This window comes from Panthera leo, chromosome C1, assembly GCF_018350215.1.
Source record: "Panthera leo isolate Ple1 chromosome C1, P.leo_Ple1_pat1.1, whole genome shotgun sequence".
In the NCBI taxonomy this organism is placed as follows: Eukaryota; Metazoa; Chordata; class Mammalia; order Carnivora; family Felidae; genus Panthera; species Panthera leo.
Genome location: NC_056686.1, coordinates 195,123,000 through 195,138,843, shown reverse-complemented (window position 1 = coordinate 195,138,843; position 15,844 = coordinate 195,123,000). Strand labels below are relative to the sequence as shown.

Here is a 15,844-nt window from a genome sequence, read left to right as displayed (position 1 = left end):
GATGTTTCTTGACTTATCACATCACTTGTAACTGGGACTGGGGCTAAGATAGCTAACAAATCATAAAACAATGTGTCTACTAGACAATACTACCTCCTATGTATAGCATATTAAATATATCTCTACTTTTCCATATCATGATCTTCAATACGTTTCTAGTTATGTCATTAGAGAAGGAAAGAGATTAATATTTTCTATGCCATCATGTAGATGACTCAGTTATGCGGAGAGTTGAAATGTAACCTTAATGTAGGAGTTCAGACCTTGTCCCTTGATTAGTCCAGTTAATTATAGGAAATTGTGTTATCCAGTTGTTATTAATTTACATTAAACAGTTAATCTCCATGGAACCACATTCTGCTTAGAATGTTTTATGAACTTCTAAATTGTAAAAACATTGGCCTGGAATAATACTTAGCCAAGTTTCATACATGTATGCAGAAAATGCAAGCTTCATAACATCAGTTGTTTTTACCTGCATTATTTATGATCTCCAGCGTCTAGAAAAGGGCCTGGCTTAGTAGACTAAGGTTCTCAAAAATTGTATTTAATGGATATGTATATTAAGAAACAGTGTTGATATTCACATAACCCGCTCTATTTACCCCAAGGAATATTGTCCTTAATATTTTCTCATATTCTTGTATCCACTTTTTTTAACCCATAGGATGGAGTATTAAGTTATAAGAATACAGATGCCCTTATTTTAATGTTTATTTCTTTTTTGAGAGAGAGACAGACAGACAGAGCCTGAATGGGGGAGAAGCAGAGAGAGAGAGGGAGACACAAAATCTGAAGCAAGGTTCAGGTTCTGAGCTGTCAGCACAGAGTCCAATGTGGGGCTCGAACTCATCAACCATGAGATCATAACCTGAACTGAAGTAGGATGCTTAACCAACTGAGCCACCCAGGAGCCCCAGATACCTTTTTTTTTTAAGTGAAGTCTAATTTTAACTGATTCTAAATACATGAAAATAATATATATAAAACATATTTCCAGGAAAGGAATTAATTTTCCAAGATTTCCTTCCTTTTTTTTTTTTAACTTACAAAAAAAAAAGACTCTTTGAAGAGAAAATAGGTGTACCTTTTTAGTTTTTTAATTAATTTATTTAAATTCAAGTTAGTTAACATACCTTGTAGTATTGGTTTCAGGAGTAGAAGCTAGTGATTCATCACTTTCATATAACACCCAGTGCTCATTCCAACAAGTGCCCTCCTTAATGCCCATCACCCATTTAACCCATCCCCCCACCCACCTCCCCTCTAGCAACCCTCAGTTTGTTCTCTGTATTTAAGAATCTCTTATGGTTTGATAGTATGCACCTTTTTAAAGGAAAGACTAAGAAGTTGACCCTTTGCTGAAATGGTGAAAAACAAATGTAACTTGATAGTAAAAATTATTCAAGGAAAATTGAAATTTGCTTTTATCTCCTTCTAGATAAGTTTCTTTTTACAAGGGAAAATCAATGCTGTGGCATGTGGCCATTTCAGTCATATAACATGTAAGGAAGGAAATGGTTCTTTATTTAAAACTATATTTAATTATTTACTGTCTTTATCTTTCTTCTAGGGTTAATCAGAAAAATATTCATGGTCAACTTAGTTTTTAATCCATTTAAAAATTTCACTTTTTCTGTATATTTTTTTCTTTCAGGGATTGAATTAAAATATTTCATATTCTCAAAACACATAAATAAACTCACGTGTAGTCAGGATGCATAAAAATTTTACCATTTAGCAAACTTCACTGTTGTGCATGTTTTCCTCTTTGGTTCATACAACTCATGCGGCTTTTTTTTTTTCTTTTCATTCATATTACCTCTTATTATATCCATCATTCCATTTTTCTTTCCTATTAGAGTGAAATTGGACACAGCCCTCCTCCTGCCTACACCCCCATGTCAGGAGTAAGTATTTCACAATCAACCTTCATCTTTTTTGTATTTTTGGTCTTCGCTTATCATGTTTCTTCTCTCTTGTCTCTCCATAATTTCCTCATTTTGCTTTTGCCAACAGTGAGTTCATAATTTGCTGTAGATTATATAGCTGGGCTTTGTGGATATGTTTTATCTCAGGAGATAATCCAAAGTTGAGATATCATGCATCAACAGCAGCTTTTGATTTTTACCTGAGGGATTTACCTGGACTCATAAATTATGCTTCTGGTTGAGGAGGTTACCTTTTATTCTCCCCATGATTACAGGTTGTGTGCGAAAAAGTCAGAGTCTCCATGAAGATTCTCTAGTTAGGTACTTGGAGACTCAAAGTCAGAATGACCACAGAAGAGAAGGCAATAAGGAAATATCATCATCCAAATGGCATCACTGTGCTTCTGTTCTTAATGGCGACTGTCTACAATCAATAGTGTTTCCATTTGTCACGAAATATGAATTTTATATAAAAAATTGGCAACTGTAGGGAAATAATATGAGATACTTTTTATTAGGTCATGTGTTAGGTGGTCAGTAAAATTTAAATATTTATTTCCAAATTGTTTCCCCATGATTTACTTTAAAAACCAAATTGGAATTTTAGGTGTTTGTAACCCAAGCTTGTTAGCCAATTAAGACACTCTGACTTTTATCTAAAAGACATGATCTCATATCCTTTGGGTTGTTTTTTTTACAACTATTCCTAATACTAACTTCCATCCAAATGTGTCTCTCCTATTGACAGAACCAGTTTGTATACCGAGACGGGGGGTTTGCTGCAGAGCAAGGAGTGCCTGTGCCGTACAGAGCCACGACCAGCACAATCCCAGAAGCTCCAGTTGCTCAGGGGGCTACAGCCGAGATTTTTGATGACTCCTGCTGCAACGGCACCCTACGCAAGCCAGTGGCACCCCACGTTCCAGAGGATAGCAGCACCCAGAGGTACAGCGCCGACCCCACGGTGTTTGCCCCAGAACGGAGCCCACGAGGAGAGCTGGATGAAGAAGGTTACATGACCCCTATGCGAGATAAACCTAAACAAGGTACAAACAGAATGTTCAGAAATGATTGCCATTCAAAATTCACTCCCATCCAAATAAGCAAAGTATAGAAGGGAAATTGACAAACCACTGGACTGGGTAACATTTGTGACCCAGAGAAGGCCTAAGGTGCTGCTCTATGTAGTATGCTATCCAAATCCACAGCATTACATCATCTAGAATTGCATTCTGATTTTTTAGAAATCAAAATCTCAGACACCACCTGAATAGAAATCTGCATTTTAACAAGATCCCTATGTGACTTTTATACATAATCAAGCTTGAGAAGCACTGATCTAAACATATCTTTATTGAAATATTTGAGTGAGGTAACATATCACAAGATTTCACAACCATTACTCTATTGGACTCATATTGGAGATCATAAAGACTGGTATTTTCATGGCACCAATAAAATATTTGGTCAATTCTTTAAAATTTTGTGTCATCAGAATGACTTTGTTTATTATAGAATATTATGATTTCTTGTATGACGTATGACACATTTCAAATGTTAAAGTTCTGACACTGTGTTTACTTGTATGTCTACCATCATGTCTTGAAAATATTCAGTTTGTGGTTCTACAAAGTACAGTGATAACTTTACAGAGCTGGTAGTAGAAATGTTAGACATCCAAATCAAGTGACATTTCACTTTTGAAAAAGCCACTCTCCTTCCATGTTAAACAGCATCACAAAAGGAGAAGATGGATGATTGTTATTTAAAACTGATTACTGTGTCCTAGAGTCTTTGGTGTCAAGTAAACTTTAAGACTCTCTACAAGGGTCCATTATGTTCCTGATTATATGGTTATATTCACTTTTATAAAATGCAACTAAGGGATCCCTAAGTTCAAACTGTAAATAACCTACTAAAGTTTATCTATCTAGATGTATGTAAGACAGTAGTGACACACACGTAGGTTTCGAGAAGATTTGGCAGATTCCCCTAAAAGTAGAATACTCTCTGGGAAGATCCTCAGCTCAACCATAGAGTTGTTCCTCCATTTATAGCTGCATGGTATGCAAGTTTGCATCAGGACAATACATAAGTAGATTCCATTGGTGAAAAGTAACATGAACTTTCTAAGAAAACACAAGCCAGTCAATATAGACTCAATGTAGAACCTCCCTAGATTTTGTCTCTGAATACAAGTTTCCATAAAAGATTTTTGTACTCCAGCCTGCTTCTCAGAGACTAAAGAATTTTAGTATAGACACTCCTCCGCTTTCAGGAATCTGGTAGGGAAAATCAAATTCTGCCTCCTGTGTAAGTTTTTACATACATTGTTCTTAAAATGACAGTTGCTTTGAGAACCATTCAAATTCCAACCATTCAAATTCCAACAAGTGAAAAGTTCTCCCTACTTCTTTAGGGACAATAATGAAAACAGTTCAGTAGAATGAGATTGTTCAATAGGAGTTTTAGATCTGAATTCTATCTAGTTCAATACTAGTTGTATCCTTAATACATCGTTTAATCTCAGTTTCCTGTTTATAAAACTGAAAAGCTACAGCTTGTCCTTCCTTGCTCATAGGATTACTGTGAGGATGATGTTAGTTCCTTTAATTTCTGTATATGATTGTGGGCTAGTCATTACTATCTTTTAACTTGCACAGGATGTTAAATACTTAACCATATCCAGCAGTCCTGTATCCAGGGAAAAATAACCCTGAATTGATGATTTTTTTTTTCTTTACTTGTCAAGCTAAGTATGGAGGGTAGAAAATTTGTTTCAGAATGATGGCATCTCAACAATTGTGCTCTTTCCCTGGCCCAACACCAAAATAGGAATAGGTAAAGTGTCATTTCTGTGGATACAGTGAAAAGAGAGGACAAAAAGTGGGTCTACTCTATGTAGATGTGTATACTATATACACAGAGGTGGAATTAAATTTAAGGAGAAAAGTATTGGTTAACAACCTTTAAAAAAATTCTGGGTCTGGGGCGCCTGGGTGGCTCAGTCGGTTAAGTGTCCAACTTCGGCTCAGGTCATGATCTCACGGTCCGTGAGTTCGAGCCCCGCGTCGGGCTCTGTGCTGACCACTCAGAGCCTGGAGCCTGTTTCAGATTCTGTGTCTCCCTCTCTCTGACCCTCCCCCATTCATGCTCTGTCTCTCTCTGTCTCAAAAATAAATAAACGTTAAAAAAAAATTAAAAAGAAAATTCTGGGTCAATTCCTATTTCATATTGATTTATTAGATGGAATCATACAATATAGCCACTCTGTGACTGGTTTCCACCTACAAAACAGTCATTTCATATGATTCAAACTAATAGTTTGCTATTTTGTGATGATGGTCAGCACTTGGAAGTAAATGTTATAATTATACTTTATTCTTAAGCATATGTATTCTTAAACATATGTAAGGCATGCCAATTTAATGATGTTAGATGTCCATCAGGTATTTTTATCAGTTGAGTCTTTTCCTTAGATGTTTCTTTTCCTATGCATCAGGCTTTCTATGAAACATCTGTAATCAAATCTATTTTACTTATATGAGCATCACAGCAAACCACACAGACTAAAAACTGCTATTCCTTCACTTCATTCATCTTAGCATGGAGTTAAGCTATAGACATTTTGATTTTTCAATATCCTTTTAAAAATTCCAATTTCTTCGCATTTAAAAGCTATTTAACCCTGATAAATTGTCTTGTTTTCCAACAAAAAGAATGCCGACTTTTAGAAAACAGAAGCTTTAAACAAGTGGCCCCATATATAGGAGATAAAAATACAATTAGGAAAAAAAAGGAACAATTTAGGGGACAGGAACTCTGCTTCTGGCCTGCGGTGCCTTATTTAGTCACTAAGAGTTTTGGCCCACTTACTCTTTTTTCATATGACAAAAGTAATCAACCAAGCAATCAACATAGGTAATCAACAAAATAGTTTTCGTGAGAATTCATGAAGACAAATCTGTGGCTTCATTGTTCTGGAACAAGAAGCTAACCATCCTATATAAACATTTTCCAGAAAGTGGATATTAACTGATATTTTTGTATTCCATCAGAATACCTGAACCCTGTGGAAGAAAACCCTTTTGTTTCTCGGAGAAAAAATGGAGACCTTCAAGCTTTGGATAATCCCGAATATCACAATGCTTCCAACGGTCCACCCAAGGCAGAGGATGAGTATGTGAATGAGCCACTGTACCTCAACACCTTTGCCAACGCGTTGGGAAATGCCGGGTATCTGAAGAACAATGTACTGTCTGTGCCAGAAAAGGCCAAGAAAGCATTCGACAACCCTGACTACTGGAATCACAGCCTGCCACCCCGGAGCACCCTTCAGCACCCAGACTACCTGCAGGAGTACAGCACAAAATATTTTTATAAACAAAATGGACGGATCCGGCCTATTGTGGCAGAGAATCCTGAATACCTCTCTGAGTTCTCGCTGAAGCCAGGCACCGTGCTGCCTCCTCCACCCTACAGACACCGAAACACTGTGGTGTAAGCTCAGCGGTGGCTTTAAGATAGAGACAAGCCCGCTCCAATTTCCCTGCCGCCTCTCTTTCTCTTATGGTCTTCCTTCTATTCCCAAGGCCAGTAGTTTTGACACTTCCCAGTGGAAGATATAGAGATGCAATGATAGTCATGTGCTCATCTAACTTGAACATTAGAAGGAAGAACTGAAAGAGAAAGACAGGAGGAACCACACTGTTTCTTCATTTCTCTGCATGGGTTGGTCAGGAGACTGGAACAGCTAGGGAAGGACCAGCAAATATAAGGCAATACTGCCTGCTGTCAAGGTAGTTCTCAACTTTTTCCCTTTTTTGTCTCTTTCTTTCTTTTCCTTTCTTCTTTCTTTCTTTCTTTCTTTCTTTCTTTCTTCTTTTTCTTTCTTTCTTTCTTTCTTTCTTTCTTTCTTTCTTTCTTTCTTTCTTTCTCTTTCTTTTTTTTAATGCAGATGCTTGAAAGACCCATGCTATCTGTTCCTATCTACAGGAACTGATGTGTACATTTTCAGTATCTTTGGAAATCCTAATAAAGTTTCCATTAGAAAAAAAAGGATAAACTTTTCTATAACATATGATAGTAACTGAGATTGAAAATCTAGTTTCTTTCTCCAACACTTTCTATCCTGACAAGCAAGAATGGCCAACTCAGCTTCCATAATTTTTAGATCTCTCTCAAAGTTATAGCTAGTAATTATGTTTGGAGGGTTTTGTTTTCCTTTTTTCGGTCTGTCCTTTTATATTACTTTTATTCCTATATTTTGACTTTACTTTCTAATTGCAAATATTTTTACATCAATGTTTCTCATGTGTTGCTATAAATTGACAGCATTGTAAAAAAAATATTTTAATATGGTGGAATGGCCATTATTTTAAATATTATAGTCTTTAAAATTAGAAGGGGAGGCCGAGATATTAGTCAAGTGTAACGTAAATCTATTGAATATGTACCCCCCACATCCTCTACATTCGTCAACATTTTCTTCTCCATAAATGACAGTACTCAATAGGCAGTTGGAATATAAAGAGTTAAAGGGAAACTAAGAGACAGTTCTGTGTGGTTCATGAAAACTACTGACACTTTCAGGGGTGGTCCAATGGGGAATCCATTGAACTGGAAGAGACACACTGGATTGGGTATGTCTACTTGATAGAAACTCAGAAATGTAGTTTGCACTTAAGCTATAATTTTATTTGTTCTCTTTCTGAACTCCATTTTGGATTTTGAATGAAGCAATATGGAAGCAACCAGCAAAATAACTAATTTAAGTACATTTTTAAAAGAGCTAAGATAAGGAAAGACTGTGGAAATGCCAAACCAAGCAAATTAGGACTTTGGAACAGTATCAAGAGAATATGGTGAGAGGTCCAGCACATTATCTACAAGTGATATCATATTTGCTACGCAAAGAAAATTATCCAGTTTGTATACTCCACACGAAGGAATGCAAGTAAGGATTGGCTTGATTCCATGGAATTTCTAGTATGAGACTCTATTTATATGAAGTAGAAGGTAACTCTTTGCACATAAATTGGTATAATAAAAAGAAATACACAAACATTTGCAGTTTATAGATAGGTTCTTGGGTCAAAAGTTGTAAATAAAGGTGAAAAATTTCTCATGTAATTATTTTAATATCCAACATACTAATCTTTTGATACTTTGTATAATAACACTCTCTTCTAACACATCATCCTACTTCTAGAACCATCTTTTTATGTATCTTTTTAAAAGAATACCTACTGAGTTAAGATGAGCAATGTGAACAAATAGTAGGAATGAGTCTCCAGGAACAAGAGACCTACTCAGGTCAACAGTTAGGAAAATTGGGTAGTCTCTCTAGGAAAATCTGTGTGGGCAGTCATTCAGATTATTTTTTTTTTCCCAACGTTAAAATGTTGGGATCAAATTCAAGTATATTACCAAAAAGAAAGCAACAAGACTAAAAATCTCCATTGGTAAAACAGAGTTTAGAGAGAGAAAAAAATGGAAAGAGATTTAGGTTTCTGCCTGTTTTGAAAAAGTAAATCAATCCATCCATTCAACACCCTAATTTTTCAACTGATATTTATTGAGTCTACTAAAAGCACTGTGTAAATGGGGAACATCAACATAAATGCAATATTATCCCTAACTTAATGATTTTAAGTCTGGATTTATTTGGAATGACATTTGAATTTCCCCATAAGTCCAAGGAATAAGATTTTATGGACTATTTTGTGAGTGGTCATCATAAAATCAGTTGTTTGTTAGAAGATCTCCCATGAATCCATTTGAAACATGAATTAAACAACCTACAAGTTACTGAAGTTGACTAACATGACCGTTTCAGTGTTACCATCCAAACACGTACTGGCCTAGAAGGATATTCCCTCACTGGCTAATTGGCCTATCTGGATTCTCAGTCAACAGCAGGTTTTTGGTCTTTGGCCAAGAACTTTGGAGGTGTTGGGACTGGTTTCTTACTAAGTTATGAGAAATCAGGTAAGCTATAAGAGTGAAATAGAGCAAGGGAGAGGTTTGTAAGAACCCTTCCAGTGATGTTCAACCATGAACTTTTCAGGGCTGAAGACATGGAATGACTTAGGGGCTAAAGTCCAACATCCTCAAACTTTCCCACTCATTTAGAGGAGTCTCCAGAGGAAGGGGACTTCACATCAGTTCTTATGAAAATTTGGAAATAAGCCTCCCTTTCTAGATAAATCTATAACAACTTACCACTGACAGCACCCTTGTTGGATACTAGAACTTGATTTTTTTTCTTCTGATTTGCTATATTCATATGATTTTTACTGGGAAATGGAAAACAGAATCACTTATTTTGAGAACGAAAGAAAAATAAATGTTTTACTGTGAAGGTAATAGAATGTATTCAGTGATGTAGTCTCTATTCTGAGAACACAAAACACTTACACATCAGGTAGTCTACCACTAGTAACTAGAAATAGATTCAAGTATAACCCAAGATGACCCAAAATGCTTCACAAAAACTTTTTTTCTTTTGAATGCTTTCTGTAGTACATCTTTGATTTCAGTTGTTTTAGGATTTCTCTTTTGTTTTATTTTTGTCTCCTAGAAAAACATACTTGAGAGTGAATGAAAGGAAGAAAAAACTAGTTTTATCTGTTCTAAAACAATAACTTATTCAACCCAGTAGAATGAAATTTGAAAATGCCAGTTGAAGCCTGCAAAGGACATCAGGATATCAAATCCCAGAAGCTGATTGTATCAATGCAAATATGCAGAACCAATTAAGAAAATTAGTAGTAAAATTACACAGACTATATTTTTTCAAATCACCAAATTTTGTAGCCTAGCCTATCTTGGGGAATCCTATTTACAGACAAGGAAACACTGTACAACTAAATGGTTGCTTAAAGAACCATTCTTTAATTCTTAAATGAGAAAAGATGTTCTCTAGACTAGACCCAGAACCACAAAGCGTCCTGAACCATAAAGAGGCGCTTGGATGGCTGAGTAACATTTGGTTTTCCAAATTTTAGTGGCATGGGTTAGGATGAGGATTCTTTCTCAAGTAATATTCTTGAAAGAGAATGAAAACAAAAATACAAGCTGAAATCACATTAACATGTACAAACTAAAAAGAAGAGATTCTTCCTCAGTAGATCGGGAAGAATGACTGAACATTTGTATGTTGAGATGCAGAAAAGAAGAGACAGTGTTCTAAGTGTTACAATGTACGTATCAATACCTTCTAAAAGCAGGATGTGACATGGAGAGCGTGCATATTCCCAATGCCAAGGACAAACCAGTAGAAGAACTGGGAGGTTCTGCTGCTAGATGAAGTCAGAGGGGCTATCAACGTGCCCCTCACTTTCTGAAGTGTCAAAGTGAAAAGAAAAAAAATAAGATTGTTTAAGCCCGACAGGGAAGGATGTAAATACATGTTTTCTAGAACTATCTAACCTTTATTTCAAAACTTGAATTATTCATCCATCTATAAATGTTGATTATTTAACTAGTATGTAGTTCATAAGGTAATAGAAAAGGTGATCATGAGAGCATGTATATAACTGGGCAAAACCATGATAATGCTGTAAGACGTAGATTTAGTTAGGTTTTCAGAAAATAAATGATTTTAATATTATTAAATAAATCAAACTAGAAAACTAACCACAGAACATTATGTAACAAAATAAAATGCAGGATATGAAAATGTAGGATGGATTTTGCATAGTATAAGATAAGTTTGCCACTTAAAATTGTTATTTGTTAGGTTTAGCTGAAAGTAGGCATATAAAGAGCTGGTTCCACTTGTGAAAACTTGATTTAAAGCATTGCAATTAAATGTTTTTCTCATTCTCTTATTCTTTTACCATTTTTAATTGTATTAAATGTAAGAGAAAAAAAATTTAATTTTTTTTTGCAAACACCACCTTGCAGAGTTTAACAGGCAAATATGTTACGTGACTTTAAGTAAGAGGTCTTCAAAATGAAGTAAAGGGAATGTGAATGTTCTATTACCTTATGCAGAGACAAAGATTGAGTGATGCCATTTAGGAACCAAACAAAATACATTTAATTTGTAAAATGTCGATTTTTCCCACGATACCCTCCCATTTTCAAAAACAAAAAGAAGCAATTAATTGACAAATTTTTGATAACTAATGCTAAACGAAGCATTTCAAACTGCTGTATTTTCATTATTTTGGACTCTAGTTATTAGACCAATGATTTTTAATATTGCAGACAAGAAGTCCAGGTGTATAAAATTCTAGTTGTGAGAAATCCAGATAAACTAACTTCTACTGTATATGCTATAGGCAAGAAAATTCTGCTGTTCCTCTAACTGTGTATATGGACTTCGAAGAGCAGCCTTGAGGCCATACAGACACTGAAAGCAGACTCATGTCTCCTGATTGCCATTTGCGTAAGAACGAATGACATTATATAGTTGTAGGTTAGGTGCGATTTTAAAATAACAGTTATTAGTGGGGACCTTGATTTTACTGATATCACAGAGAGGATAGCTTTTGTACATCTGGGTAGAATGAATACAATTTTTCTAATCCCAGAGATGCCTTTGCAAGAGTAATTCTCTCCATACTTGCCAGCATGAAGCTATTGTGGGCACGATGTTGGGTCAGGAACCCTTGTGTTTGTATGGACAGATGGCTTTTAACACCATGGGCTGCTTCATTCTTTTCATTAAAAGGAAAGTCTCTAGAAAATAGTCAAAATATCAGATACTCTGTTTAAGTCCCGCCTATTTTGTAGAGGTACAAAAATGTAGGATGTGTCACTTTTGCAGACTCCTGCCTCACCTCTTTCTAGCCAGCTGATATTTTGGGCAGAAGAAAATGCTTTTCTTTCAATTATGAGCTGAAAACACTCTAAGCCCCAACCTCTTGGGGTGTCTCCTGCTTACCTTGGAAAATATTCCTTGACAGCTTTGCAAGTAAGCGATTATCTTGTTAGGAACACAGAAAAAGTAATATCTCTCTAGACCTTAAAGAAAAAGACCACCCTTACTTCTTTCCGCATTGGCACAGCCACCTCTGTTCTCTTCACCTGTCTACAACCTTAATTCAAAGTGTCCCTCTTGATGCTGTACCTCTGTGAAGCCATAGTGGGTCTCTGAGGTCCCACATGTTGCTTTGTGAAATACTGACTTAGCCTCTGCCCTCAAATGCCTGACTTCTGTGTAAAAGATTCTAGCAATGCGGACATTGTTTAAATGTCTTCTCCAATCGATTACTGCACAGAGTATGCTTTATGATATTAAAATTATGTTTTCCCATAAAGACCAATTCTCTTACTATATCCTTCTCTGCAGAAACTTGAGTCGAGTCAGCCCAGTGATGAATCTTGAAATTCACATATGTGCACATACCCTTGGTAGGTCTTAGATTTAATCTTTTCATAGAAAACTTACACATGAGAAGTTAGTTTTGCAAGCAATTAACTTATTTACCTTACATATTTATTTTATTCCTGATCGCAAATGTTTTACAGCTGCTGTAACTTTTTTTTTTCACAAACGAAGAGTCTTATTATCAAACAGGTAAAGGTTATTCAGCTTTGAGAACCACCTGCCATTCCTTATTGGATCATTCATCTATCTGACAAATACATAATGAGGGCAGTTTCACTGCAATGAAAATCCATGTAGTCTAATAAGTTGCCACTTTTTCTCTACTTTTAGTCTTTAAGGACATTTTTATTTCAATGCTCTAATGAATTTTCCCATATGATGAGAAGTGGTTATATTTGTACAAATATACAAATATCAGAAAACAAAGTTTCATACCTGTAGGTAATAGTCTAACCTGTCCAAACCACTTTGCCTTTACTGCTATTTTTTATCCCTGATGTGATGTTTCCCCCAGGCCTGCAGCTCTCTTGAAAGAAATCATACCTCCTATATATTGACATAAACTGGTTCTTGAGTACCATTTCCAGATTCTTCAGTTAATGGGGGTTGTTCCTTTTCCCTAATGTGAGAGTCGTTTTCCTGTATATTTCTGGATCTCTCAGGGGCTGGGAGGGGGGAGTGAGGGGATGACACCATAGCACTCCAAGAATCCTTTTGGGATTACTCCAGTAATCAAGTATGGAAGTTATTTTCTAAATGTAGATATGTAAGTGGTTCTTTTAAAGTAAGGTACTTTGAAAAATGTAGCATAAATTGGTACTGCTGTTAAATGGGTCGATTATTAAACTGAGCAGCTGTGTGAGGGCAGCTAACTTTGAATGCACACCTCACTGGCTGGTGTGTCTACACTTCCTGTTGTGAGCACCAGGGACTTGCATCGCTGCATGTCGAAACTGCATCTTTACATGGTATATGACTAGTTGTTCATCTCTTTCTTAGGCACCATTATAACAAGATCAAATGGAAGTGAGATCAATTTGCAAGACAAATCATAGCACAAAAAAATAAGTCATGTTAAATCTTCTCTCAAACACTCATCTCATACATGCATTCAAGTAGTTGACTAAGATCAGTTCAGGTGATAAAGGGAGACATTTCACGGAAAAGGCAGAGGCTTAAGGTATTATATACATTCGTATTCATTTCCTTATGTTCTTAACCTGTAAACAGAAAACAAGCCCTCTCTCTTGTGAAGTATCTTCAGAGGATAGGGGTGCAAAAATACCTAGCTGGTAAGCCATTGATGTTTCATTTAAATCCCAGTGTTCAAAGTTAGCTGCCTTTTTGAAATAAACAAACAAAAATTACTACTGTATGTTTGAAAATGTGAATAGTATTTTTATAGCTTGTTAAAGACATGGCTAGTTGCATTTGTAAATAAGGGTCATGTTGCTTTGATTTTTTTTTTTTTTGTGGACATCCTTATTTGGGACATAATGTCTTTAGGATTGATTTGTATATAAGTAATTGGCTTGTGATTGTTTCCTTTTGGTTGGAAGTTATCATTTTGACATTACTTGTGATTCTGTGTTCAGCGCTATTGTGATGTGTTCAACCTCTGCACTCGCTTACACAATAGGAGATGCCAATTGTGTGTGGTGTAATGTTATTTTGATTTTTTTCTATTTTATCTATGAAGGATTATGCACTTAACACATACTAACTTTTTTAATGTTAGGTATATTTTAGTATAATTTCCCTTATTCTTTCTTCTCCACCAACCCTTCACCCCATTCTCCTTTCCTTCCCCCAATTTCTGTTGTTATTTGAGAATGAGGGACAAACAGTATTTTAAATTTCTGTAATTAGGCTTTTCAGTTAGTTCTCAAGGATCCTCTCTTGGCTCTTGGGAAAGGATTGTACCTGTACAAGGCAATTATAGAATGCGACCTGCTTTGCCTCATTCCGTACTGATCATCCCAGCTGAACAATTTGAAAACTGTTCTGCCTTTTTGTTACATGAATCTGTCAGAAATATATTTTTAATTTAATATAAATGAAATTCAATAAAATATGAAACAAATGTTCTCTTCTGTGTCGGAAATTTGTTATAAGAAAAACCAGTTGGGAAAGAGGAAGATGTGTTCTAGATTTAATAATTTGAAGATGTGAATATGGATTTATTTTTGTCCACATTTATGAATGCCAATTATTATTCCTTGAAACTCTTTAGTTCTTTGGACTGAAGCTCTTCAGTTGTTTGGAATGTGATACATTCCATAGGTTTTGCTCTAGTGCATATGCCTATTGATGTGTACATACTTACTCCTCTGCACAGACTATGCTTAATTAACTAGTTGGAGTTTTTTTGAGTATATATATACACACACACACATATATATGGAATATTTGGTAGGTTGTGTCCAAATAACAGTAATATTTTTATAATTACTTTATTTCTGCCCCCATTGCAATTTACAAAAATATTTCTGGCAAAGCTTTTGTTAGAAAGAATATCATATGTTAGTACCATGCTTAAAGAGCAGGAGAGGGAGTGGGTCTGTAAATAGTCAATGAACTGATGAGTGACTTGAGATAAGCCCATGGAAATGTGTAAGAATAATTTCAGAGACATTAATGAAGTGAACAAGTTCCTCTCTCAGCTTCTTATTCTAAATTTTCTATTTCAAATATTGATTCTTACTCCTTCCTACCCCCAAAAGTGTAAGAACTTTAAGATTCTAATAGCTTCTTATTCAAGATTCTATTATTCTTTCAAACTACCATGGTTATTTGATGACATATGATCTTAACTGAATCAGTGGACAGAAAATATATCTTTCAACATAATAACTGGAGTAAGTTCTCTTAAATCTGTTCAGATATGGGCCTTTAAAGATCCTGTTGATTGCACCACCTACTATTTGCATGGACACAAACACATTCTCTTCCTTAGATGTTGAGACCCATTAGTTTGGAATCACTGTCATTTCATACCTTTCAGGGTGAGATATGTCAAGGCACCATGTATTTTAAGTAACTGATAGGCTGAAGAAGAGGGAGAAACAATTTATGTTTCTAATGCTCTAAAGTACAGTTGACATTTCCCGTGACACCATATTACTTCTGGTCATCTAGATAAGGAAAGTAAGACTAAAATAACACATTTAGAGTCATGTGATCTTTATTACTAAGTGGTTGTAGCCACCCTCAAAGCTGCATCTTCTGACTTAAATATCTTTCTTCTACTTAGTTAACCACTTTTCTTTCTTCCTCTGCAAATAAGAACCTCATTCTGATCACACCACACTTTATGCTGACACATTGAATCAATTTAAGACCACCAGTCATCTTCATCAGTCCCATGAGAACTGCTCTTCTGATAAAACTGAAAACCTCTCTTTGCCCCCTCAAACTACACAAAAGCAACTCACCCATGATGGAGAATCAGACTCCTTTCATTCAAGAAAGATAAATGCAGCATAATAATAAGTAGAATTATTTTTTTTAATGACCATGTAGAGAGCCTACTGATTGCCTCCCTTTCTCAGGGTCTTATAAATCTGCCTAG

The 15,844-nt window shown here is 35.6% G+C and overlaps 1 protein-coding gene across 1 annotated transcript in view; it reads left to right on the top strand.

Annotated features, from left to right (window-relative positions):
* The window catches only part of ERBB4 (erb-b2 receptor tyrosine kinase 4), a 712,433-nt gene extending 705,691 nt beyond the window's left edge, over nt 1-6,742 (top strand). Inside the window, exons 26-28 of the mRNA XM_042948704.1 lie at nt 1,863-1,910; nt 2,680-2,977; nt 5,990-6,742. Coding sequence (XP_042804638.1) covers nt 1,863-1,910; nt 2,680-2,977; nt 5,990-6,435 — 792 coding nt within the window. The 3' untranslated portion in view covers nt 6,436-6,742. The remainder of the gene's footprint in view (nt 1-1,862; nt 1,911-2,679; nt 2,978-5,989) is intronic.
* Nucleotides 6,743-15,844: the final 9,102 nt, after the last annotated feature.